Here is a 24,330-nt window from a genome sequence, read left to right as displayed (position 1 = left end):
ATCACTCACCCGTGAGGTAATAAATCTAAAAAATGTACTTTACCCTTAAAAACTGATTGAAATAATATAAAAATATAAACTTCCATTAATCTATTTTTATCATTAATAATAGTTTTATTTTCTGTGGCAAAATTTTCAAATTCAAAATGTCTTAAATTCAATTTGTTAATAATAATTAATATTTTATCAGCTTTTACTACTTTTTAAAATATAACGTTTTATTTAATATTTAAAATTAGTACTTCTATATTGTAGAACTAGTTTTTGAATTTATCAATATACATAAAAGAAAATAACATAACATGTCCTTTTTCATTAAGCTATTAGCAAAATTTTTGGTATTTTTAACAATATTCAAAATAATTTTTTTGATAACAGAATAGTTGCAAGTATTTTATGATTCACTTTTAGAAATAATACTGTTTAATTAAAAACACTAAATAGATATAAATAATGTAAATTCCAATTAAAGCTATCATTATTTAATCAGTCATATCGTTTAACTTGCCAAACACAGATAGGATACTTTTTCATTTTTATAGCTTTATCAAAATTAATTGATAAATACTTGCCATAAAATTTACACGACGAAAACTTAATTGGTACTCGCGATCATTATCCATCTACTCTAATTAATTCATCAACAACTGAATATAACTGGGTATATCAAAAACCAGTCCTTAGCTTTTATTTATTTAAATGTTAGTCACGTACAAAGTTTAGGTTCCAAAAATATGACCACATTAACAGAATGGTTTTTTTCGAAGTTTATACTACTTATAACATAATGTTATAAAACGACTAAGTGGATTATTATAATGTCAGTAGTTGACTTTTTACAGATAAAGGCAAAAATCCTTTTGACATTTTTAGCCTCTATATCCACAAATCTAGGTCACCCTTTTAATGATCATAATTTTAAGATATTATTATTATTTATTTCAGGGTACGTACAGAGAGAGAAGGTGGTGCTTGGTGTCCTAAAGAACCGGTCACCAGAGAACCTACAGAATGGCTCGAAGTCAATTTACACGTAGTCCGGGTGATTACTTCAGTTGAAACTCAAGGTAGATTTGGAAATGGCCAAGGGCAAGAGTTCAGCGAAGCATTTTTAATCGATTACTGGAGACCAAAACTTGGCAAATGGGTTCGGTATAGGAATATGACTGGGCATGAGGTAATTTTTCAAATAATTGCTCATTATATTTTCACCAAAACTAAGCTTACTTAAGAAATAATTATTATAAGACAGCAAATAACTAAATTTAAATTTGTTGAGTCATATAGTAGCAAAATTGTTCTCCGATTTTTAAAATTTTCTATTATTATAGATGTAAAACTTGTATAACTTAAATTTATGTGTATTTTTTACATTGGTAAACAATAGTGCATACTATGAATTATGCACCATAGGCTTTATTCGGCTCAGTTGATTTAATAGTCATCATATAAAAATATGACAATAACTAAATATAACAAATACAATCCCATAAATATTTGAACATGTATTTTTTAGTTATAGTTTTTTTCTGCTAATTAGTTCTTATTGAATTCTCACATATATTTGATTAAAAAAGTTTTTGTTAAATAATTAACTTATTTTGACATATTTTTAATTCTCATTGGAAATTTTCATATTCCCTGTAGACTTTTAAGAAATAAAAAAATGTTCTTGAGTCGTTTTATTTTAGGGGAAACTGTTGTTATAACGGTGTTAATGTTTCAAACATATAAAAGGTTTTTTACACATATACATCCCAATTTACTTATCAACCATGGAGTGATTGCTCAAAGAAAATTTTGTTTCGTTAAGTCTAATTGAATTATATCATTCTCGATTAATTAATGTTTTGAACCTATTAGATATAAATTTCAATATTTAAACGTCACCTTTGCATATCATATTTGTGCCAAATATAAATTTAATCAATTGAAGTATATAGAATATTTTCTATGAAATCTTTAAATAAAAAAATATTATGAATTATGCAGCTTTTTTTAGTTCGAATTGACTATAAGAAAAGGAAAGTAACATTATTATTATTGTACTACTATAATAAAGTGCAATTGTCACCACTTTGATACTCGTAAGTGAAAGAAATCAACAGAATCATTACTCTAGAATCTGTTCAATCACATATTTTTCTAGAATTCTTTATCGAACTCATTATATTAACACCCACTATCATCCGCTTTCACTAAGTTTTTTTTACCACATTCATTTCATTATAAGTAACAGCCTATCATTGATTAATGATCATATTCAAAACAAGCTTGTTTATTTTTATATGGATCTGTCATAGAACTTCATTACCAAAAATAGTATAAAATAATTATAAAACTGTATCAATCATAATAGCTAACGAATTCAAATGGTTTTTCAAAAACACATTTTAATCAACTTAAAAATCATTAATGCATTCCATAATCATAAAAATAATTGTATAATACTTAACAATAGTTCGAATTACAGTTAAAAAAAATAAAAGTTGCGTCACAGTGGGGACGTGGTATAGTTTTACCTATTGTGGCAAATTACCTGACGTATTTATAAAAAAAGTTATTTTTAATTTGACCATTGTTCAAAAACTTTTAACAAATTTTAAAAATATCGAAATTTATCCATTTTAAAAATCGTAATTTTCTTCATTTACGAGGAATAAGTAAAAAATTTTCAATTTTTGAAAGTAATGTATTAAAACTAAATACTATTTGTGATCTTTTGATATATCAATGAAAATAATCGATCCTAAAACAACTAAGGAAAAATAGTAAGAAACAAAAGTAAATATATATTTAAATACATCATGGTAAAATTAATACCTGCTCAGCTTTGCAATATAGTTAAAATAATTAATTGATAAAAGGGTTTTTGTATTTACTTAACAAAAAAGTTTTAATTAACCTACAAAATAACTTATATTTCAATAAAAAATATTTTTCTGGAATAAGGTTTTCTTTTTACACGTATTACTTTGACTTGGATTGTTTTATAAAGAATATATTTACAATAAAAAACATTTAATCATTAAATGTTCCAAGATATTTACTACGATATTTCATATTATGCTGTTAGCTATTTGATTAATTAAACTTGTTTCCATAAAAGTTTTTCAATTTTACTGTTTTACACAAATTTTAAGTAATTAATATTTCCTTAGTATTTATATTCATTTAAATCTACAGGTTCTCCTTTAAAACTTTTAAACATTCAAATTTAGCTTCTAGAATTAATGTAAATTTCTACTACAAGCAAAATAAATTAAAAACTTTGAATAAATGTTATTTTTTGTTATCAAGTTTATAAATAAACATACGTCTTATGATACAAAAAAATGTTTAAAATTAAATTTTCAAAATATATTTTAAACGTTATTTAAATAAATAAGATATTTAATGGTCAACTTAATTATTTTTTTACTATTCCTTATCAAAACAAATTTTAATAGTCTATTTATATTTTGCACGCATTCAAAAGTTTTTACTTATTGTGACTTTATTATTAATTTTATTTTACTGCTTTACCTAATTTTTAAAAGAAAATTTTTCTTGGCATGATTGAATTTTTTCAAAATTAATTTTAAATATCACATTACTAATTTTTTAAAGTATTTAGTTTGAAAAACATTAATATTATTTATAAAAAACTATATTTTTCATTAATATCATCATCTGTAATTAATAGTGTAGGTGGATTTAGAACCGCTCCGTTACCCATGGGGGTGTATAACATTGTAACGTAGTTGAAACAACCGTTTATAAGCTCATTAAGACACTTTAACTACATTAAGTGCTTAAATTGTTTACTTAATGTCACAGTTTTCGTCTTTGTTAGCCTAGTTATATTATTTAAATCAGCTTAGAATTATTCATTGTTTTTACAATATTAAAGAGCATTTAAGCAGCTTATAGGGACTATTTTGTTTAATTCATACAAACTATCAAACAATAATTAAAAACATTAAAAGCTGAATAAAATGATTTATATTAGGTTGATTCGCTATTCAACTATTTTTTCATTTTTTATTAAACAGAGTGTTCAAAAAATAAGGAAACGGGTCTAGTGTTACAATCAATGAAAACAATAAAAGTCTATTGTCTAAAGTCTATTGTCTAAAGTCTATCTACAGAACACTCAATATTTTACCCTGAGCACTTTCTATTACAATAAAATATTTATTTTTATTCAAACTTATTTATTAGTGTACATATAAGAATCATTATTAATCTACTCTTTACTTATTAAATGATGCTACTAAATTAAATATTTAAGTTTTTTTTTATCCGTAATTATTTTTGAATTTATTTTAATCACATTTATAACATAATATATTTTTTCATTAGTCTTTTTAATAAATTTTAATAATTTATACTCATTTTACTATTGTTTAAACCTTTGATCTATAGAATCTGTATAGAATCTGTATAAAATGTGTATATCGTTATCTGTTGGTTTGATATGAATATCAAAAATATATTGCGGTTTCTACATATCTTAAAAATTATCGAAAAAACACTATTTCATTATTACACAAATGAGGTATTATCATATGAAAAAACTTTTGCCTTAAAGTTACTACCATAAGCATATTGATGTTGTGTATGCATAGTTTAAAAAATTTTGGAGATTTAAAAGACTACCAGTAAATTTGTGCGTAATCCTTTGATTTTGTAATTGTTGTATGTAAATGATGAACTAAGTTTGTTGGTATAACTAATCGAAAACAATTATGTACCAACCTTTAAGTCCATATTAACTTCGTGAAAATAATTTATTCCCGATTAAACTTTGTGTTTGATTAGCTTGTATTGGTATATTAGTCCAATTAAAAGTTTTATGTGATGTATATAGCGACTTAGAGCTTATTAAACTACCTTATAAGTTTTACGTCCGACAATCCCAGCGAAGGCCACCCACCTAGATATTTTCTTTATTGTTTTATTTCTGCCGACTATATATCACAATTAAAAAAAATTCCCAAAATAACAATATTGTCAACCGGTCGAGATGAACATCGCCGTGAGATCGTCACGACCCGACTCTCAAACATACCTATTTTAAACGATCTCATGCTCTTCACAACGACGTTGCTTTGATTTTAACAAAAGATCAAGTACCATTGCAGCGTCTGAACATTTCTTTTGTGATGGTAATTTGCTAAAAAAAAAAATGAAGTCTTCCTTGATTGCAATGAATATTCATCAAGTCAGATCTTTTGTTTCTCATGATTTTTTTAATCAAATGTTTTGACTATATTTTGATCATTAGTCATCTCGATATGATATAGAAACCAAAACGCTGCTACATTTGGATTTATGTGGAAAAATCTAAAAAACAGGATTTTGATGCATCTTATGCGTGGCTTTCTTAGGTTGTTAAAACTTAAATTTTAAACTAGACGGAAGAGACTGCGTTGTATTTAAATCATGCAAGAGTAACATCTGGTGATATGGAAGAGCTGCTTGCCGAGACTTAGCTAATTTTATCGTGTTTTATTGCCAGTCCGTCGGTAATTTCTACCACTGATGGAATAGATCCACTACTGCCCGGATCCTGCCCGGAAAATAATTCATAAAGCCTTGAGTAATTATTATTTTTATTTAATGGGTTACTCTGAGAGTCGCAGTCGCATTGGCGAGAATATGAGTAGCTTTTCGTTGTAAACTATAAAATAGCAAGTGATGCGGTACTAATAAATCACTGTACAAAATACAAAACTGTAACAGATGTACTCGTTTAATAAACAATTCATCCTGATATTATAAATAAATATAATAATCATTGCCAGAAGGCGATTTTGCAATTATTTATTATTGTTATGTATTATCACGACATATCTTGTTTGAAATTATCTGTCCATATCTATGAAACAAAACAAATTTTATGTTATAAATAAAAATAAAATAGGTCAGTAATGTATTTTCTATATTTTTATTTCACTAAGAGTCAGCCAGTGGCGCCCACTCTATGGCATTATAATAGTCGAGTGCAATGCAAGTAAGAAGGTATTGTCTTGCAGTTGTACTCAATATTATTATGTGTTAAAGTTGGTCATTCAAATGTAAATACAATTTTATACATGTATCTCTGCTTTTTTATTTTTTACTTTCCTCTTTTATATAATTATTGTTCGCTGTATATAGAACGATAAACTTGGCAACAGAAAAGAAAACATTACCCAAATGTTTTTCTTTAAGACGTACCTCTTAATAGCTTTTAATGGAAACTTATTTATTATTTAAACATTGTTATTATATATAAATAGAATAAATTAAACTTTCTTTGTTTAATTATTTTAAAACTAAATAATTAATTTGATGGTTTGATTGTGCACATAAGGTTTCTTTTCTATTGATCCTTTTTTATTGAAACTCTTACAAAATAAAACAAATGATATTCCTTATTTACAGCATAGTAAAAGTAATGAAAATAGGTATATTAGATCAATAAGCCAAAGTTCATTTTTTTAATCTTCTTATAAATTATGCAAAGCATAGTCAGTGTAAACTTTGTAGAACTTTTTACAATGTACCAAAACTCAAATAAATAATTCTCGTAAATTAATATTTTTTTCCTATAAAGCAAAATAAAGTTAGTAACTTTTTAATGTATTTTAATTTTATACTTCGTCGCTCTTTTGAAGCACTCAATCACACGATTTCTTTTGATATTGATTACAACTTTCTTTTGAATGATTTATCACCATTGAGCTCATCTAAAAATAATATTTTTAATCATAAATAATAAAATATTATCATTGTTAAAATATTAAACCGCGATATTTACATAATGTTCACATTTTATCATTATGACATGTTCTAATATGATTTTTTTTCCAGATACTTATCGGAAACATCAACACGTACTTGGAGCATAAACAAGAATTAAATCCTCCAATATGGGCGTCAAAAATTAGATTCTTGCCATATAGTTACCACACCCGCCAGGTGTGCATGCGAGTAGAACTCTACGGATGTCCATGGACAGGTTGGTTTCGCTGAATCAAAGCCTATTAATTTAAATTGTTCACTTTTTAATAAACAATTAATTTTAGATGGTATTCTCAGCTACAGTATGCCTCAAGGAGACAAACGTAGTGCTGAATGGGAATTCTATGATTCCACTTATGACGGCTATTGGAACGATGAACTTCAAAGAGGTTTAGGCCAATTAACAGACGGCAGAGTTGGACCAGATAACTTTAGAATGGGATACTATGACACTGAAAAAGGTATTACTTGTTGCTATCTCAATACTCAAAATAAAAAATAACTATTTTTTATTGTATAATTTTTTAAATACTTAATATATTAAAAAAAACAAAGTTATGTATATGCCAGGGTATTCTTATTTTTCATGCAAAATATATTCATGGGATAAGTTTTCGAAGTTAGTGTTAACATTGTACATAAACTGCAATCGTTATATTTTCAAAGTGTTTTCTAGTTTTTCATGAATAATTCAATAAAAGCTTTTTTCGGGATAAAAGGGACTACTTATTACCGTACTTGTGGTCGAAGTAGCTTTTTTTAACAACATTGTTGTCCATTGTGTCTAATGGACCACAGCAAACGGTAAACCACCTACTACAAAATTCCACTTATTAGTATCATATATGTATACTATTACATCATAATCAAAACTTCCAATCTCAAGTTTTCACGTTATATTTTTTATTGTCATAATAAATTTCGCTCTATTAGACTATTAATAAAGTAATTTTTCATGATCTTACAGGCCAAGGATGGGTTGGCTGGAGAAACGATACAAGAAATGGACAACCAATAGAAATCAAATTTGAATTCGACAAGATTCGAGAATTTACTGCAGTGCACATTTATTGTAACAATCAGTTTCAAAAAGATGTCCAAGTAAGACAAAAATAAGCACATTGAAAAACTAATTTTGTAATAACTAGATTATTTATTTCTAAATCAGTTTAACAACTAATTGACTTGATTGATTGATTGGTATTTAATTAGATTAACCAAAAAATTAAACTGTTCCCTTTGAGTTTCGACGCCAGATAATTTGCTTACATTATTATAACTTAATTATTAATCGTTGCCTAGCCCGAAAATGGAAACTACTTGGAATATTCGATTATAATCAGTATTTTATTTATAAGAATGATTGAGTTTAGTTAGAAGGCAATATTATAGATGAAATATTTTTAACAAATTGAGATTGCTTCTTAAAATTATTAATATTATGAATCATAATAATGTGACAAAAGCATATTTAACGTCTTTTGATGACAGAAAATAATTTATGAATAATTTTTTTGCTGATATCTGATGAATAATTAATCGCCTTTACTGTGCAAACAGAAAACAAGTATTTTCGATTTTTCATTTACTGAAGATTGTCCTGTTACATAAAAGTTACAGTCGTGCAGATGATTTTCATACTTTCAAAATAAAATATTGTAAGGCGGGAACGAGTTGGTCATGAACATTATTGAGTTGTTTTACAAGGGGTTTTTACAATAATTAACCGATAACAATCTGTTCTGTTATACTTACACGTGTTATATAGAAACCATTGTTTTGCCGTAAAACGTAGCACACATATCCCCCGCTCATTGACCTCAAGAATAAAAAACTCATTTTCCCAACTCATTAAACTAGACAAAAATATATAATTACAGCATGTTGCTATCACTAGTCCTTCCTCACGTTAAAATTATTGATTTATTAACTGCTCGTAGATCGTTATAATTGCATAACTAGTTTTGATAATTTACTAGTTGTCAATTCACATATAAAAAAATATTCAATTCCAAACAGTTATCACTGTTATAATATAACTTTGTCTTTCATCTCAGTATAATCGACAAATAATTAGAATTTTTATAAGTAAATTACTCGTTTACAATAAATCAATAACTATATATATATATATATAATATTGTGCGCATATCAATAAATATTCTGAATCAGTGGTCTTACAATTTATTATACTTAACTTTTAACTATCAATATAAATGTATTCGGTGAGGTTGTTGCCAATTATGAAAGTTGTACGTAGCTTGTTAAAGCTAGTCTTGTTTTTGTTGTAACATCAACTCAGCCATTTCTCATCGACAACAAAAAGAGTAGTAAAAGTTTTTTCCTTCTAATTGCGTTATTCATTTACCGTTACAATTTTACTGAACTTTTTTAGGCTTCAGGCCAAAGTAAACATCCAGCGTTCCTACCACACTAGATTTGTGATACTTTCTTCGTGACTCACACTTTTCTTTTGAAACTAATTTCTTAAAAGTTTCCGTGTACATTTTGTTATTCACACTTCGTAAATTTTAATAAAAAGCTGTTTTATTAAAGTGCTTTTTAATTTTGAGAAAAGTTAATTTTGACAGCTTTTATTAAAAATATATTGCCATCAAGAAATACTCACTTTTAACTACCTGACTTTTACATTTCCAATAATTAAAAATCAAAGTAAATAATATTCAGTAGAATGTACACAAAAAATTGAACATACAATACGACATTACAATAATTATAATTTATGAAGTTAAATTTATTGTCAAATTATTTTTGACAACTTTTAGGAAACAATTTCTACTAATTTGTTTAATTTCGACATATTACACATAATGTTAGAATCTCAAAATCGCTTACGAAACGTGCCGTTGTTCGACGTAGGATGAGTTAAGCTGATTTGTAAAACATAATGATATAAATATTTATTTATTTTAAAAACTTTGTCCTAACAAAAGGAATTATAAATCCGGGCAAGTGATTTACGTATTATTTTAACAGTATTTTAACCAATGACACCCGGACGATACTAAATCTTCACCGATGTGTTGACACCGTGTCCGCCGGTAATGAAGATTCATGTGTAACATTAACTAAGACCGTTCCATAAAGCCTTGATACAAGAATAAAACTTACGCCGCTGTCGTCTATTAGCACGGATAGGATATACATGTCTAGTAAATCACTGTATACTCGAGGATTGCACTTCTCGCGTGGACTCCAACAGAACTCGTTGTGTTTATTGTCGATTCTCAGTTTATTTTCCCTTACCCTAAAGTTATTGATTGACACGGGGGAAATGAGGTAAATATATGTTTCTGGAGAATTGTCGTGTTACCACACATAAGTAGATAGATATTTATATTTATAAAAATGGAAGAATTTCTATTCCCTAGACGACTCGAGTTGGTATAAAAAGTATTATCTCTGCAAACTAGAAATTGTCTTACAAAATCTGTGTGTGTGTGTGTGTGTAAACAAGGGATAAGTTTATTTTCAAGCAATTTGTTAGTACCATCATCCTTTATTTCTAACTTTAATATAAGATATATTGACATAACCTAACAGAAAAAAAACTTTTGAATTCTCAGGTATTCTCCGAAGCGAGCATCATGTTTAGTGTTGGAGGCAAAATTTACTCTTCGGAGCCATTAACTTATACTTACATGGAAGACCGAATATTTGAAACATCGAGAAATGTCAGCATAAAGTTACATAGAAGAGTGGGGAAATTTGTTAAGCTAAAATTGACGTTTGCAGCAAAATGGATAATGATAAGTGAAATTACTTTTGATTCTGGTAAGTCTAACTATAAGTGTATCAGATCATTTTCTAATAACTGTAGTTAATGATATTTTAAATATATAGTTTTACCTTCTCGGAAAATTTTTGTGTTTATAAACACTGACATCATTTATTGCTAGATATTAATATATTTTCTACTAATATTTTATCCTACAAAATTAGTTCTTTAAGTAGTACGTTATTTTTAAATTTTTCTGTAGGGTTTATTGATGTGGTCTGTGACTTTTTAATCCGTAGTACTTTTGAGTTGTGGATTTTCCTCGCATTTAATCAAATAATAAATATTACCGAGAAAGATATGTCAGGTCTGAAGCGTATTAAAAATAACTCGAGTGCATTAATTGAAAGCATCCGACTGAAAACATGCTTATTTATACCTGCGCAAACTCATCCTCTAACTCTTCATTGAATCCCTCTTTTACATTTCAAATGCAAACATGATATACCTTTTGTAATGTAAAAAAAATTATTGAGCAAAAATTGTTATAAAAACTGAAATTTGATAGAGCATATAAAGTAACATGCTTATGGTTGATACATTTAGACTAACAAATAAACCAAAGTCATACCAAGAAAACTTAAAAATATACTTAGATAGTATATGTAATATATGTAGTATCTATTATATATAATGAATTTCTTTACCAATGATTAATTGTACCTAGATAAAAGTTTATAAAATAAATGTAACAAAAATGTACGTTTTCAGTTAAGCTTCAATAAATAATTTTTATATGAAAAATGATAAATTCTTTAAAAATTAAAAAATGATGCTTTATGAAACCGAAATATACGACATTTCTTAAACAAGGGGAGTTAAGTAAGTAGTTAGGGAAAATATAAAAATATAACATAAATCTCAAGAGGGTTTCGTATTCATTTTCATTTTTCCTTCTTCTTTTGTTTTCCCCTACGTATATAAATATAAGAATATATTTTTTTATCGTTGTTCTGCATAAAAAGATTTATAGTTTACCTGGGCATTTTTAGTAGGCAAAAGTGGTAATGGGAAAATCGCAGAGCCCCGCAATATGTTTGTAAAAATATATAATATTGTCGGTAACAAATGGGAAGAAGCATTCAGTTAGATAAATATTCCTATATATCAGTTTCCAATAGATTACTGATATATTGTGTACAATATTTTTGTGTATACAAAAAAACTGAAGAATTAAAATATAATAGAATTATTAATACTAAAATACATCTACATTCATTCATTCATCTACAATCATTAATTTTAATCAATACTTTAATTTACGTAATTCCTAAAATTATTTACTCATTAATTATTTTTTTTTTAATAATAGTACAAACTATTTTCAAAAACAACCCCTTAATTTAAGACTAAAAACTTAAGCACATTTCAATTACCTTTAACTAAGCCCCATCAGTCTTAAATGTTTTTAATAGCTTCATTTTAGTATACCCTTAAAAAACAGATGTATGTAATGGTAGGGAGAATTTTAAAACGTCTAAAATAATAATCTTTTTAATATCAACCCCATTACACACTAGTTTTTCTTATATTTCACTACCACTAATTTTTAAGAAAGATGTTTTCATAAAATTCAATTTAACCTATCACAAGTAAAATTATTTTTGAACTTATTAAATATTTAAACAAGTGGATTTATTAAAAACTTAAAAGATTTTCTGAATATAATTTTGATAACACATTTAATGGTTAAATAAAAATTTTAATTTTCAATAATGTGAAATTTTAATTTACTTTTTATAGAAAAAATCAATAATAAAAATGTAGTGTAGGTTACAAGTAAAAAATAAATACATAAGACCAATTTGGGATTTAAATTTTTTTTATAGTTTGAATTCTATAAATATTAATTATTTCAATTTTTGTTATAATTTTACACAAGTTTTCAAGAATTTTTTGTGGTGTAATGTTTATTCAATACGATGAAAGTTTATACTAATAGAAAGTTCGAAAGGGTTTTAATAACATCCAGTGAAGAATTTTTTAATTAAGAACTTTTTAAGTCGCTCATTCAACCAACGTAATAATGACAATGAAAATTTCAAAACCCTTAATTGCAGCGGTTTTTGAGGTGCTTTTAAACAATAGCCTTCGTAATTGCTTCTATTCTCCCTTTTCTTTCGTCTCTCATCCAATCTAACTTGAAAATTCGTCGCTTTTTAACTGTAAAAGACAATCATAGTATCATAACACCAGACATATTCCTTTTTACCTCTGCCAAAATTAATTGTGGCGTTCACTTAAGCGTATATATAATTGCATTAAAATTTTTGTGAAATTAAAAAAAATAATAATATTTAAAAATAAAACTTTTAACAGACAATATAAATTTTATATCTGTAATTGATTGAGCAAAAAAAAAATATTAATACAATTTATTAAAATAATTTGTAAAAAAAATTTAAAAATTTATAATACATTTATTATTTTTTAGACGTAGCACAAGGTAACTTTTCTGAAGAGTTTATGGCATCTAATGAATCCACTACTCAAAAAATCGGAACTACTTCCAATAATCAAAGTTCTCATCAACCTGAACTTCCAAGTATAATGATATTTAAATAAATACGTTTTCAGTACAGTATGAAAAGTTACTAAAATATATTCAAATTTTTAGTTTCAACTGCTAAAGATGAAGATCAGACGTACATGGCAATCATTATCGGAGTGCTAATGGCTGTCATAATATTATTAGCTGTTGCCATTTTCCTTATCGTGTCAAGACATAGACAGAGAAAATGTTTTGCTAGCCCGTTGGTTGGCAAAAGTTCCTTGACAACGGGTCACGGATGTCCGGGTATGTCTTCCGGAAGCAGCTGTGGAACAGGTGGTAGTTATAAAGAGGCGGGAACTGGCAGCTCGATAAGTCATCACGGTATAAGTCATCCTGCAAATTCGATCAACGGCCATTTGCATGATATGGACCGGTTAATTCAATTGGATACTGAACCATATCAAGAACCTTTTCATGGACATACACCATTCTATAGTTACAGCACAGTCGTGGTTGGCCGAAATATTGATTCAGGTAAAATATAAAGTTCATATTTTTTTTTTATCAATTATAAAAATTGTGTAACTCGTGATATAATTATTGAAATAGTTGACATGTACCCATTTCTATTAACCCAACTAATTTATAATCATGTTAATTTAGCCAAATAAGATACGTTTCTATTATAAAATACTATCTGATTTAAAATGAATACTTATAACGTATAGAATTGATTTGTATTAATGCATAAACATTTAATTCATAGATTCAGCCTACGAATATGCCGTTCCCGAGACCGGAACAATACCATTACTAACATCATCAATACCACCTCCCCCGCCAGCATCAGCACCTCCAGTAGCTCCTGTGACGACTGAAACTTTTGGTCGAAATAGAATGTATCCAACGGATGACAGTAGAAGTAGCAAAAAAGTAAAGATTTATTAATTAAATTAAATTTCTGATAAAATTTACTTTTAAAACTTTTATGTCGCAATTTTAAAGATAACTTTGAAAAAATAAAAGTCAATCTCAATAAGCAAATATTCATCTAAATGCTTTCTAACAAAACAATTCGAAATACGAAATGTATTGTATTCATTTAAATAATTCAGAACAATTTACTCCGGTAATGCAAAATTAAATTCTTTGAAAAATAACTTGAAATATTAAATTTTAATATTACTTTGAAGTAACATAAATTGTCTTTTTTTAATTAAATTTTAAAAGTTTCGTAATATTACAAAAAAATATCTCGTACACTTAAATAATATATTTTTTGCCATCAACTCTAAAACATAGTTGAAATTATACAATTACAACCATATTCTTTTATACGTCAATGAATATAACATTACTTTGAGTGAAATTTTTATCTATTTGAAAACATAAATAGATTTATATTATGTGGTAAAATACAGCAAAAAACGACCTAACCTCAAAATCAAAATAATACATTTTTAAAAGAAATCGATCCATGTCTACGCTAAACGAAACAAACAATTATATTGTTAGAGTATTTAAACTAGATTGAAATGTATCCCAACGTAATTAAAGATTATTTTTCCTCTAAATTAAATTTTTAAAAAACATTTTCATGATATTATAAATGAAGTGTTCACCTTTCATTTGAATAAAATATTTATAATATTCACTGTTCACTAAAATTTGCTTCGGAGTTTTTCTCTTGAGTACAGTATTGCCGAGATATGATTTATTTAGGCTTAGTTTGTTATACTTTATGTAAGCATATTCTTGTCTTTCCTTATTTTACTTTCTTTTGTTGTCGAATGAAAAGATTATGAATAATGATCCGAACGCGACATGTCGTGTCGATTTCAATGGTTTTTACAAAACGTGTACATAATCGGTTGACTTTAATGTATCTCGTACTGTCGCAAATCAGCCTATTATGCCCTGATTGATACTAAGTGCGCATCACTTAAAGCCACATTCACACTTATGCTGTTTTTGGTACCTACACGTGTAACTAGACAATATCAATAACAAGCTAGTTCACCATTAAAGTATCTTTCTTTTTGTTACACGACATCACATCTGTGACTTTTGTCAAAAAATAAACACTACAATAATATCTCGCACCGTTTGTACTTGAAAACGTTGAAATCCTCTAATGGATATGACGAACATATATCTTTGTCATCATAATGATTTTATTTTTAAGCGCATCGATACAAAATAACTTATTTAATACTCAAATATTTATTTTATATTTTTTTCAGTCAATACAAAAACAAGAATCTCAAACAGCGTTGAAACGTCGACTCGAACAAACACCTGTGCCTGAATTTCCACGACACCGTTTGCGTATGTTATCAAAACTTAGCGAAGGAAATTACGGAGCGGTAAGTTAAATAAATATTAGCTAATATTACTTAGATTAATTGTTGATTTGTTAACGATTTCGCCATTATGATATACATTTGGCTTGATCAAATACTCAACCAAATATAATAATACCATTGGTTTTTTAATAGATCTACGTAGCTGAAGCAGATAGTATCAACGAATACCATTCAAATACTACTCTAGGCAAACGATTAGTTGCAGTAAAATTCTTCTCTCCTTCTCTTACAGAAAAAGAAAAGTTAGTTTTTTATTATTTTATTTATATTAGGTGTTAGGACGTACTATTGATTATAGTATATAATCAAATTATACGCGAAATGAGATATTTATAACATTGATATTTCGTATAGGGCTGACTTACAGAGAGATGTAAGAATTTTGGCTGGTTTGGAAGACCAAAACATAGCCAGAGTTTTGGGAGTATGTTCTATGGAACAACCTCTATGTGTGGTCATGGAATATACTGAGCACGGTGATCTCAACCAGTTCCTTAAAATGCACGTTCCTGTTGAGGCTTCCAGGAATCTACCTCCTGGCATCAAAACTCTAAGGTATATATCAAATCTTTTTGCATTTTGATTAAAAACAACTATTACACGTCTAATTTTTTTCTTATAGTATCCAATGCCTGCTTTACCTCGCAACCCAAATAGCTTCTGGTATGCGTTATTTGGAGTCGCTCAATTTTGTACACCGTGATTTAGCTACAAGGTTACCATTTATTTTCATTTAAAATTTTATTTTCTATTAAATTCAATACAATACTAATTTCCTTTTCCACATTTTTTAGAAACTGTTTGGTGGGTAAAGGTTTTAAAGTTAAAATAAGTGATTTTGGAACAGACAACGACATGTATTCTGCAGATTATTACAAACTAGATGGGAAAATGGGACTACCCGTCAGGTGGATGTCATGGGAATCAGCCTTTATGGTAAGATTCATAGAGATCTTAATATGACTTGATTCCTCCTAATTTATTGTTACTATATAAAATGCTTTGTTATAGGACAAATATTCTACAAAGAGCGATGTCTGGTCGTTCGCTGTCACCCTTTGGGAAATTCTCCATCTGGCCAAGTGCCGGCCCTATGAAGGATTAACCGAACACCAAGTAGTCGAGAACCTGTCGCATATGCACATGGACGACGGTATGTTCGAATATTTGCCCAGACCGGCGTGTAGTAGGGACATATACGACCTTATGCGTGAATGTTGGAAACGACAAGAATCCGAAAGACCAACGTTCCGGGAAATTCATTTGTTCCTGCAACGCAAAAATCTTGGCTACGCTCCTGCTACCTCATGACGGTTGAGTAAGCGCCAAGAGCTAAAAGACTGTCCGTTCATCCTTAAGGAAAACACAACATACATACCGCATAGAGAATTACGTTAAGATTGCCACTTTTCAAATCATCCAGTCACGTTAATTAGTTGTTTACATTACATTAAGTAATGCATAAATACTTAATAATGCGACAAAGAATCAATAGAAAAATGATCACTTTGACGTTATAATAGACTTAGAATGCTTAAACTTAAGTGCCGAGCTTTATTTTAAATTAAAAATAATTCTATATGTTTTGACAATCTTTTGTATGCTATATTTACAATTTAAATAATTTTACCACAATGCCCACAATGAAAAGTAAAAAATTGAAATAATAATTTTTATAGAATTAAATCATAAATTTTGTATTTATTTATAAAATTAAAACATTTATTAAATTACGCAACGAAGCTTTTAGACTGAAGATATGAAATATTGTATTAAGAAACTCAATATTATTAAATATAAATTTTTTACTATTGAATGATAACATGTCATATATACCTATTAGATAATTATTATTGTGTCATTTTTCTATAAAGCATAAATATTGTCTTTCTCAGGCAAAAAAAAAAGTTAGATTGAATAAAAGTAAAATATTTTAAGACTCCTAATTTAACTAAATTCCTAATTCTTGTAGTATATTTTAATAAATATCATTAATTAATTATTAAATTAATTAAATGACTAGAGTTTTTAAAAACTTATATTGTTATATTTTAGTTTTCGTTTTTTACTTCAAGAACCTTTTATTATTTAATTTAGGAGTTAACTTTATTCTCGAAAATAAATCTTAAGTAATAATTTTTGAATTAACATATCTGTAACTTTAAAAAATTTATTTCACTTGAATCTTTTAATACTATAAAACATTTCTTTATTATTTATTTTAATTGTTTCTGTTAAAATTAATTTCTTAAATTTACACAATATTTTTAAGAAATTTTTAATTATTTACCTTGGATTTTATACTTTAAAAAGTTTATTGTTTATTATTATTAATACACAATAAAAATTAACATTATGACTAGTCAATCCTTTTAGTTTAAAGTAATTATACTACCCTTAATTATGAATGATAAGATAAGGTTTAAAATTGTATCATATTTCACTCTAATATGTAATATTAAATAGTTTTCATAATTATTTTTACTATAGAATGTGATATTTTAAATACTATAACACTGTAAAGACTATATATCTATATGTTGTATAAATGTAATATATTTATTGTTGAAATAATACGTTTAAACATTATAGAATTAGAAATAATTTAGGCATTATATCATTTTGAAATGTTATTATTTATTGGCAAATTAATTTTGTTCTTGTACTACGACATATCATTTCTTTATTAAAAAAATATTTAATCAAATAATCTTTCATTAAACCACTTAGTTTTAATAATTTCTCAACAACCAATAAATTAATTTCACCCTCGTTTTAAAATGTATAGCTATAAGTTAATTTAAATTGTTTTTATTATATGTATATATATATTACTATTTACTAAAGCAAATTGTAAATATCAACTGTGTAATATATAATTAATAGCAATATAGTATATCTATTTGAAATCTAGCTACTTTTTAATATTATTTACTATAAAACAAATCTATAATTTTATAATTGATCGTAGATTAAATATCCAAAAAAAGCTTTGATAGAATATAATTCAAGAGCAAAGCAACACATCAAATCAAAATATAATTATATTTTTCATAAAAATTAATTTAAAACTAATTAAATACATTTAAATGGTGTGATTAATAACATAAATTAATAATTTTTAAAAAATTCGATCTCATCAATATCTGTAACATATGTAAGATAATTAAAAATGTTTTAAAAACATTAAAACTAAAAATGAGTACAACTAAAATTAACATTATGTACATAAAAATTTTAATACATCGCTATTAATTTTATTCTAATTTTAATAATATAATTTACTCTAACAATAAAATATAACTACGATGGAATCAATGAACCAAATCAAAATTCTAGACCAGGAATTTTGCTATGACATCAATTTTGTTTCTTGTTTAAACATAATAATACAATAGGTAAAAATGCAGTGTTTAAATTTTCCGGTAATTTAGAATTTCGCCATATATTTATTTCAACGTTAATTTTGCCTCTGACGGATATGCAGTATAACTGGTAGTGTTCTTTTTTTTAAAATTGGCATCATTGGTTGAGTTCTCTTATAGAACTGATGGCGTGGTGAAGGTTTTTGTGGAGGAAATACATATTTCCAAGTTTGCAACTGACCCAAGGGCGGAGGCCTCATTACTAATAAATTTCTCAAATCCTGTCTGTCAGTAAGTTTCCGTCCATATTTAGATCTATTTGGCTTAGGTGTTGACTTTCGGTGTCTTGGAAAAGATTTATTTGGCATCAAAGTAGACGACTGACTCACTACTTGTTTTTTACTACTATAATCATTTGATAGATCTTCTGATTCGTGTACCTGAATCCAAAAATACATAAAAGGAGAAATTGAATTTTTAAGATTTTAAAATTTACAATACCGTAATTTAAATGATAACAATGTAATGTAATAAATTGATTTAGAAATCACTAAGTTTAGTATTTTAAGCAACATAAAATGTTGATTTGTAAGTAAATTGCCGTATTAACTATAGAAGGATCATTTTAGACCAAAATTGATAACTGTTCACTGTTTTAAATTAGTTTTATGGGACAGTTAGACATGTACCAGGAATTTATCAATACTTAGTGGAGTGAGCATTTGCTTAGAGGTACTGAAGTAAAAAGTAAAGATTGCTTTACAACCCAAAAAACTAAAATATACAAAAAAATATTGAATTACACTTAACAACAATAATTATAGTTAAATATTTTTAGAAACTAAAGTAACTCTCTGTATTATTATAACTCTAGTATTGTTTTTAAAACCACTAATGACATAATTTTTTTTATCTCTTGTAAAGTTTTCTATTATAATAATGAAAATGTATAATAGATTAAATTTTTAGTATTTCTTAAGTTAAAAAAAATCCAACTATTTAAAACGCTAGTTTGTTATTTGACTATTATAATTTTTTCTCAATATAGCTCTGAATATTTATATAATAATAATTGATCAATGAATAACTAAAAAATCCACAAAAAGTTGCATATACGTATTTTAGAAATAATGTTATCATTATCATCAGTATAAGTTTATCACTAACATTATTTCCGAAATAAGTATATGTAATTTTTTAGTTTTTCTGCATATTTATTTATTGAAAAATTATAAAATTCAAATTCTCTAAAAAAAATTATCAATACTTGAAAATTATTAGAATGAGAAACAAAAGTACCATTTGTATACGAGACGATTATATATTTAACTCAATATATTAGTTTACCTGGTATTGATGAGGTACTTCTGTTTTGGCATTTGACGACAACTCAAAATTATTATCAGTAGATTCACTTACAATATTTTTGTCAAAATTTTCTTGTAAAGCTTGTTGAGCTAATGCCTCTTCATTGATAGTAGAATAAAACGATTCGCCTGAATGTGTGTTTAAGTTATTTGAATGCTCGGGTTCAGTAGAAACATGTTCTTCACTACTTGTTGTGCTACCTTTTTGACCAACACTATTACTCTCAATAGAATCCGTTTGAGGAAACTCTGAGGATGAATCGTGATTTATTAAAGATGCCGAAGAATCGTCGAGAACACTGTGATTATCAACGAGTTTGGCCTCAGAAATAGAAGACGTAAATCCAGTCTGATGCATAACCGGCACATATATGTGTGGAATAAGATGTAAATGGATCATATGATTATGTCTATTAGTTAGTCCTCTAGCTTCTTGTAGGTGGTTATCTATTTGATCGCTAATACCTTGTCGAAAATGTGAATTTACTTCTTCATGAAGTGCACTATGATCTGGAAACTCTGTTTTAAGTAATTGCGATGCTCTGAACAAAGGTTTCCATGATCCTATAAAATCAAATTTTAGTTTATTATAATTTCTATAAATTTCGCATACAATGAAATAGACTAATTTAAATATCAGTTCAAGTATGTTTATATTATCTTTTAATGAGTTCTTTTAATGTTCAAATTTCTATAATTCATCTCATTATAAATTTTTTGTAATGGGTTGCTTTGTTAAAAAACAAATTTACTATGACAGTATTATTAAGTATATTTTGACGTATATTTATAAAAAAAGACATTCCATTTTCACTATATTACTATATAAAGTAGAATAGATCACTTGCTCTTGTTAAAAAAATGATAATCCATATCTAATGCGACGTCTGCTATTTAGTTCTCACTTGTGTTATAATCAGATCACATTTTTTATACATTTACTTGAAGGCTGAATTTATAGTTGTCCTTTTATTAAAATTATAAGCTATGAAAGATCCCTATGGTATGACAGTTTCTATAATGTTTTTTTATTGATTTGTTTGATTCATTATTTTAAAAATTGAATATAAATAGGATTTTACTGAAATTGAAATATTAATTTAGATGACTGAATAAACGTCTAAAATATTATTGCATTGTCAACCGATCATATTTTTAAACACGCTAAATTATTTCTTTTGGTATTTTTGGTTGCGTAACAAAATTATTTATTAAAATTAACCATTACCACAACGTAACATGAATTTTATGATGATAGTAAAATGATCTTCCTCAAATATTTCCTATGGTATACAAATTTTAGATAGATAATTTTACATTTTACTTTATTAATTTTATTTCATTGCAAAGTAAAATCGTACAATTTTCTTAGTGTACAACGAAGTACAAATCACAGCGCTCTGTGACACGTATTTTGCACGCGGTGTACTTTCTTGTGACAATAATAACATGTCGAACGAATTGTCCAGTTGTAATAATTTTAACAATTTGGTGAAAAGGTAACGGCATCGGTAATTTGTGTAATTATTGTACAGTAGACATTATTTATTTATAGAAAAATAAATGTTTAAAATAGAATTGATATTTGTGTATCATTGATAATGATAATTTCATTACAATTAATAAAATTCCAAAATTTCTATCAACAAAAATATCAAATTATTATGATAGTTCAACTTCAACGAATAAAATATGCAAATCTATGTAAGTTAGTTATGTAACCACCTACTTTACAAATTTTCGAATTTTCCCACTACCCTGTACTTTTGTATTAACTGCCGAAAAAATAAAGCAAAAACTATGAACGTTTATCTATATTTACATATAGTGACAGTTATCAAAGTTCGAGCACTACAAAAATTATGTGATAATACATTACATACGTATATTTATTAAATCCCCGAGTTTTTAAGTCACATTAAGTATATATATTCTATCCCATTCTAAGTTTTATTTATTTAAATGTCTGTGATTTATTAGTTTCATAATGTTTTTATTCTTTTAGAATTTCTATGGTTTCTTAATATTATAAAGTCTGAGAAAAATAGAATATTATATTTTAATATAATTGAAAACTCCTTCTTTATTTTCAATATTTGTTTCTTTTATGAATCCATACTGTTTTTAATCATGTTACCTAAAAATTATGATGTTTTTAATCGATTATATGTTTTTTTACCCTAATTGTATTTACTGAGTTATTGAAGATAATTATTAATTATTAATGTAATAAAGAGGCAAATTATACCAAGACCTCAAGTTATCATATGAAAAAATTATTCAATTTGTCTCAAATTTTGTAAAATTCAATTTTATACCAATAGTAATAAAAATAAAGTACTAGACTACGAAAAAAGTAAAAAATAGAAAAAATTATTATTGTAGCTTTCTAATGTATGTATGTACAATATCTTAATACCAGTTTAACTACAGTAAAAATGACAGGATAAAAATTTATGTTCCATTTTAATTTGATTTTCAAATATCAATTTTGTAAAAACATATTTAGATGAACCATAAACATTCAGAGAAAAGCAGCACAATGTTTCATAATATAATATGAAAACTATGTAACTTAATTATACAATTAGATTTTTCATTGTCAAAAACATAGTTATTTCAAAATTAATTAGCCGTGATTTAAATTTAATTTCAAAATACTATTACAAAAACTTTAATTAAGATAATATTTATTCGTTTATTATAGATACTACTTATTTATTTACTTATTGTATATTGTATCTATTTGTACTTACACTATAGGTAAAGAAAAAAATTTCCTCCCGCTTTTTAATTTTAAACTTTTTAAATAGTCAATTTTTAAGCACTTTTCCTGCAAAAAATGGATCAATTACAACTATAGGCTAAGTGATTATTGAGTTATAAGTGTTTTAATACATAAAGTGGGTATGTGAGGACAGTGGAATATGCTTTATAAATATTCATCATTACAAACTGCACGTCCCCGCGCTACATACATACTAGATGAATTAAAATGCGTGTAACTCAATAATTATTCATTCATAAGTTGTTATCGATTCATCAAAATTTGTTCACCAGAAAAGTGCTTGAGAATTGACTATATTAAAATAAAAATAAAAATTACTTTTATTATTACAACAAATTATAAAAAATAAGATGTTAACATAGTTCAAGAATGCATAAATTATAACAAAATATTGATTTTATCAAAATTTATAAGAGTAATCAGTTTGATCTATTTCATCCTGTATAAGGACTTAAGCTATTATAAGAGCTCACAAATATCTAATTTAAATCATTTTTAACAATTATATAATTTAGTAATACAAATTGAAGAATACATATTTTCTTACAAAAAAAAAGTTTTTTTATACATGATTTATTTATACGACTCAAATACCATACATAAATAAGTAGTAATTATCTATTTCATAAATTGTATCAAAGTCAGTTGTTCTATTTTTTAAATTATTAAGTTTATTTTAAGAATCCATTATCATACCTAAGTAGAGATAATTACTTTTTGTGGTAAACTATTTTCCATACATGAACAACTAAGATTACTGAAAGACGACCTTTAACAGGTGCATTTATCTTTCACCACAAGATATCACTTATTCTTTCGTCACAAATCATCTTCGAGTTTCTCATATTTGGATCGCATGCTGTTCACAGACTATTTTTGTAAGCCCGTAATGTGTAACAAGTTTCACTTTTTTATTTTTAATATGATTATCTTTTATAGTTATTATAAACAACTGAATAGATCTTTAAAACCGGATTCTTTTCTTTGAATATACTCGATTTTTCAAATTGACTGGTTGACTTATTTAAATATTAATAGCGATGCTCGCATTAGGTTTGGTAGTTATCTAATTTAACCTGAAATATGTGGTAATTTATCTAGCTATTATTATTGCATAAAAAAGTTAAGAATTAAATTTGTAACCACAACAGTTCAGACATTTCATGCATCTTCTTTTAATTCGTACAAAAGAAGTTACTTCAACAATAACTATACATACTAACTTGGTATTAAAGAAAACGAGCTGAAGTCAATTTATCAAAGAAACACTAAAAAAATTAAAAATAAACACTATGCTATAAAATATAGCAAAATTTGTATTTATTTTGTTTATTATCTGATAAATATCCATCAGAAACTGTTGCTATAATAGATAAAAAA

General features: G+C 26.4%; 2 protein-coding genes across 6 annotated transcripts in view; one reads left to right on the top strand and one right to left on the bottom strand.

Annotated features, from left to right (window-relative positions):
• The window catches only part of LOC126895946 (discoidin domain-containing receptor tyrosine kinase B-like), a 79,877-nt gene extending 61,538 nt beyond the window's left edge, over positions 1-18,339 (top strand). For all 3 annotated transcript variants that reach the window (XM_050668297.1, XM_050668295.1, XM_050668296.1), the window contains 14 exons: positions 946-1,177; positions 6,841-6,988; positions 7,056-7,232; positions 7,739-7,872; positions 10,359-10,566; positions 13,005-13,115; positions 13,188-13,598; positions 13,831-13,997; positions 15,308-15,430; positions 15,563-15,672; positions 15,785-15,985; positions 16,053-16,145; positions 16,225-16,366; positions 16,442-18,339. In XM_050668297.1, the coding sequence (XP_050524254.1) occupies positions 946-1,177; positions 6,841-6,988; positions 7,056-7,232; positions 7,739-7,872; positions 10,359-10,566; positions 13,005-13,115; positions 13,188-13,598; positions 13,831-13,997; positions 15,308-15,430; positions 15,563-15,672; positions 15,785-15,985; positions 16,053-16,145; positions 16,225-16,366; positions 16,442-16,741 (2,557 nt within the window). In that variant the 3' untranslated portion in view covers positions 16,742-18,339. The remainder of the gene's footprint in view (positions 1-945; positions 1,178-6,840; positions 6,989-7,055; positions 7,233-7,738; positions 7,873-10,358; positions 10,567-13,004; positions 13,116-13,187; positions 13,599-13,830; positions 13,998-15,307; positions 15,431-15,562; positions 15,673-15,784; positions 15,986-16,052; positions 16,146-16,224; positions 16,367-16,441) is intronic.
• A 191-nt stretch (positions 18,340-18,530) lies between these two features.
• The window catches only part of LOC126895947 (uncharacterized), a 17,853-nt gene continuing 12,053 nt past the window's right edge, over positions 18,531-24,330 (bottom strand). For all 3 annotated transcript variants that reach the window (XM_050668298.1, XM_050668300.1, XM_050668299.1), the window contains exons 3-4: positions 20,143-20,726; positions 18,531-19,235 (exon numbers count right to left, since the gene is read on the bottom strand). In XM_050668298.1, coding sequence (XP_050524255.1) covers positions 18,891-19,235; positions 20,143-20,726 — 929 coding nt within the window. In that variant the 3' untranslated portion in view covers positions 18,531-18,890. The remainder of the gene's footprint in view (positions 19,236-20,142; positions 20,727-24,330) is intronic.

Source organism: Daktulosphaira vitifoliae, unplaced genomic scaffold, assembly GCF_025091365.1.
Source record: "Daktulosphaira vitifoliae isolate Bord-2020 unplaced genomic scaffold, ASM2509136v1 Scaffold_1, whole genome shotgun sequence".
Classification (NCBI taxonomy): Eukaryota; Metazoa; Arthropoda; class Insecta; order Hemiptera; family Phylloxeridae; genus Daktulosphaira; species Daktulosphaira vitifoliae.
The sequence above is the reverse complement of the archived record's forward strand: the minus strand, read 5'-3'. Positions and strand labels throughout refer to the sequence as shown.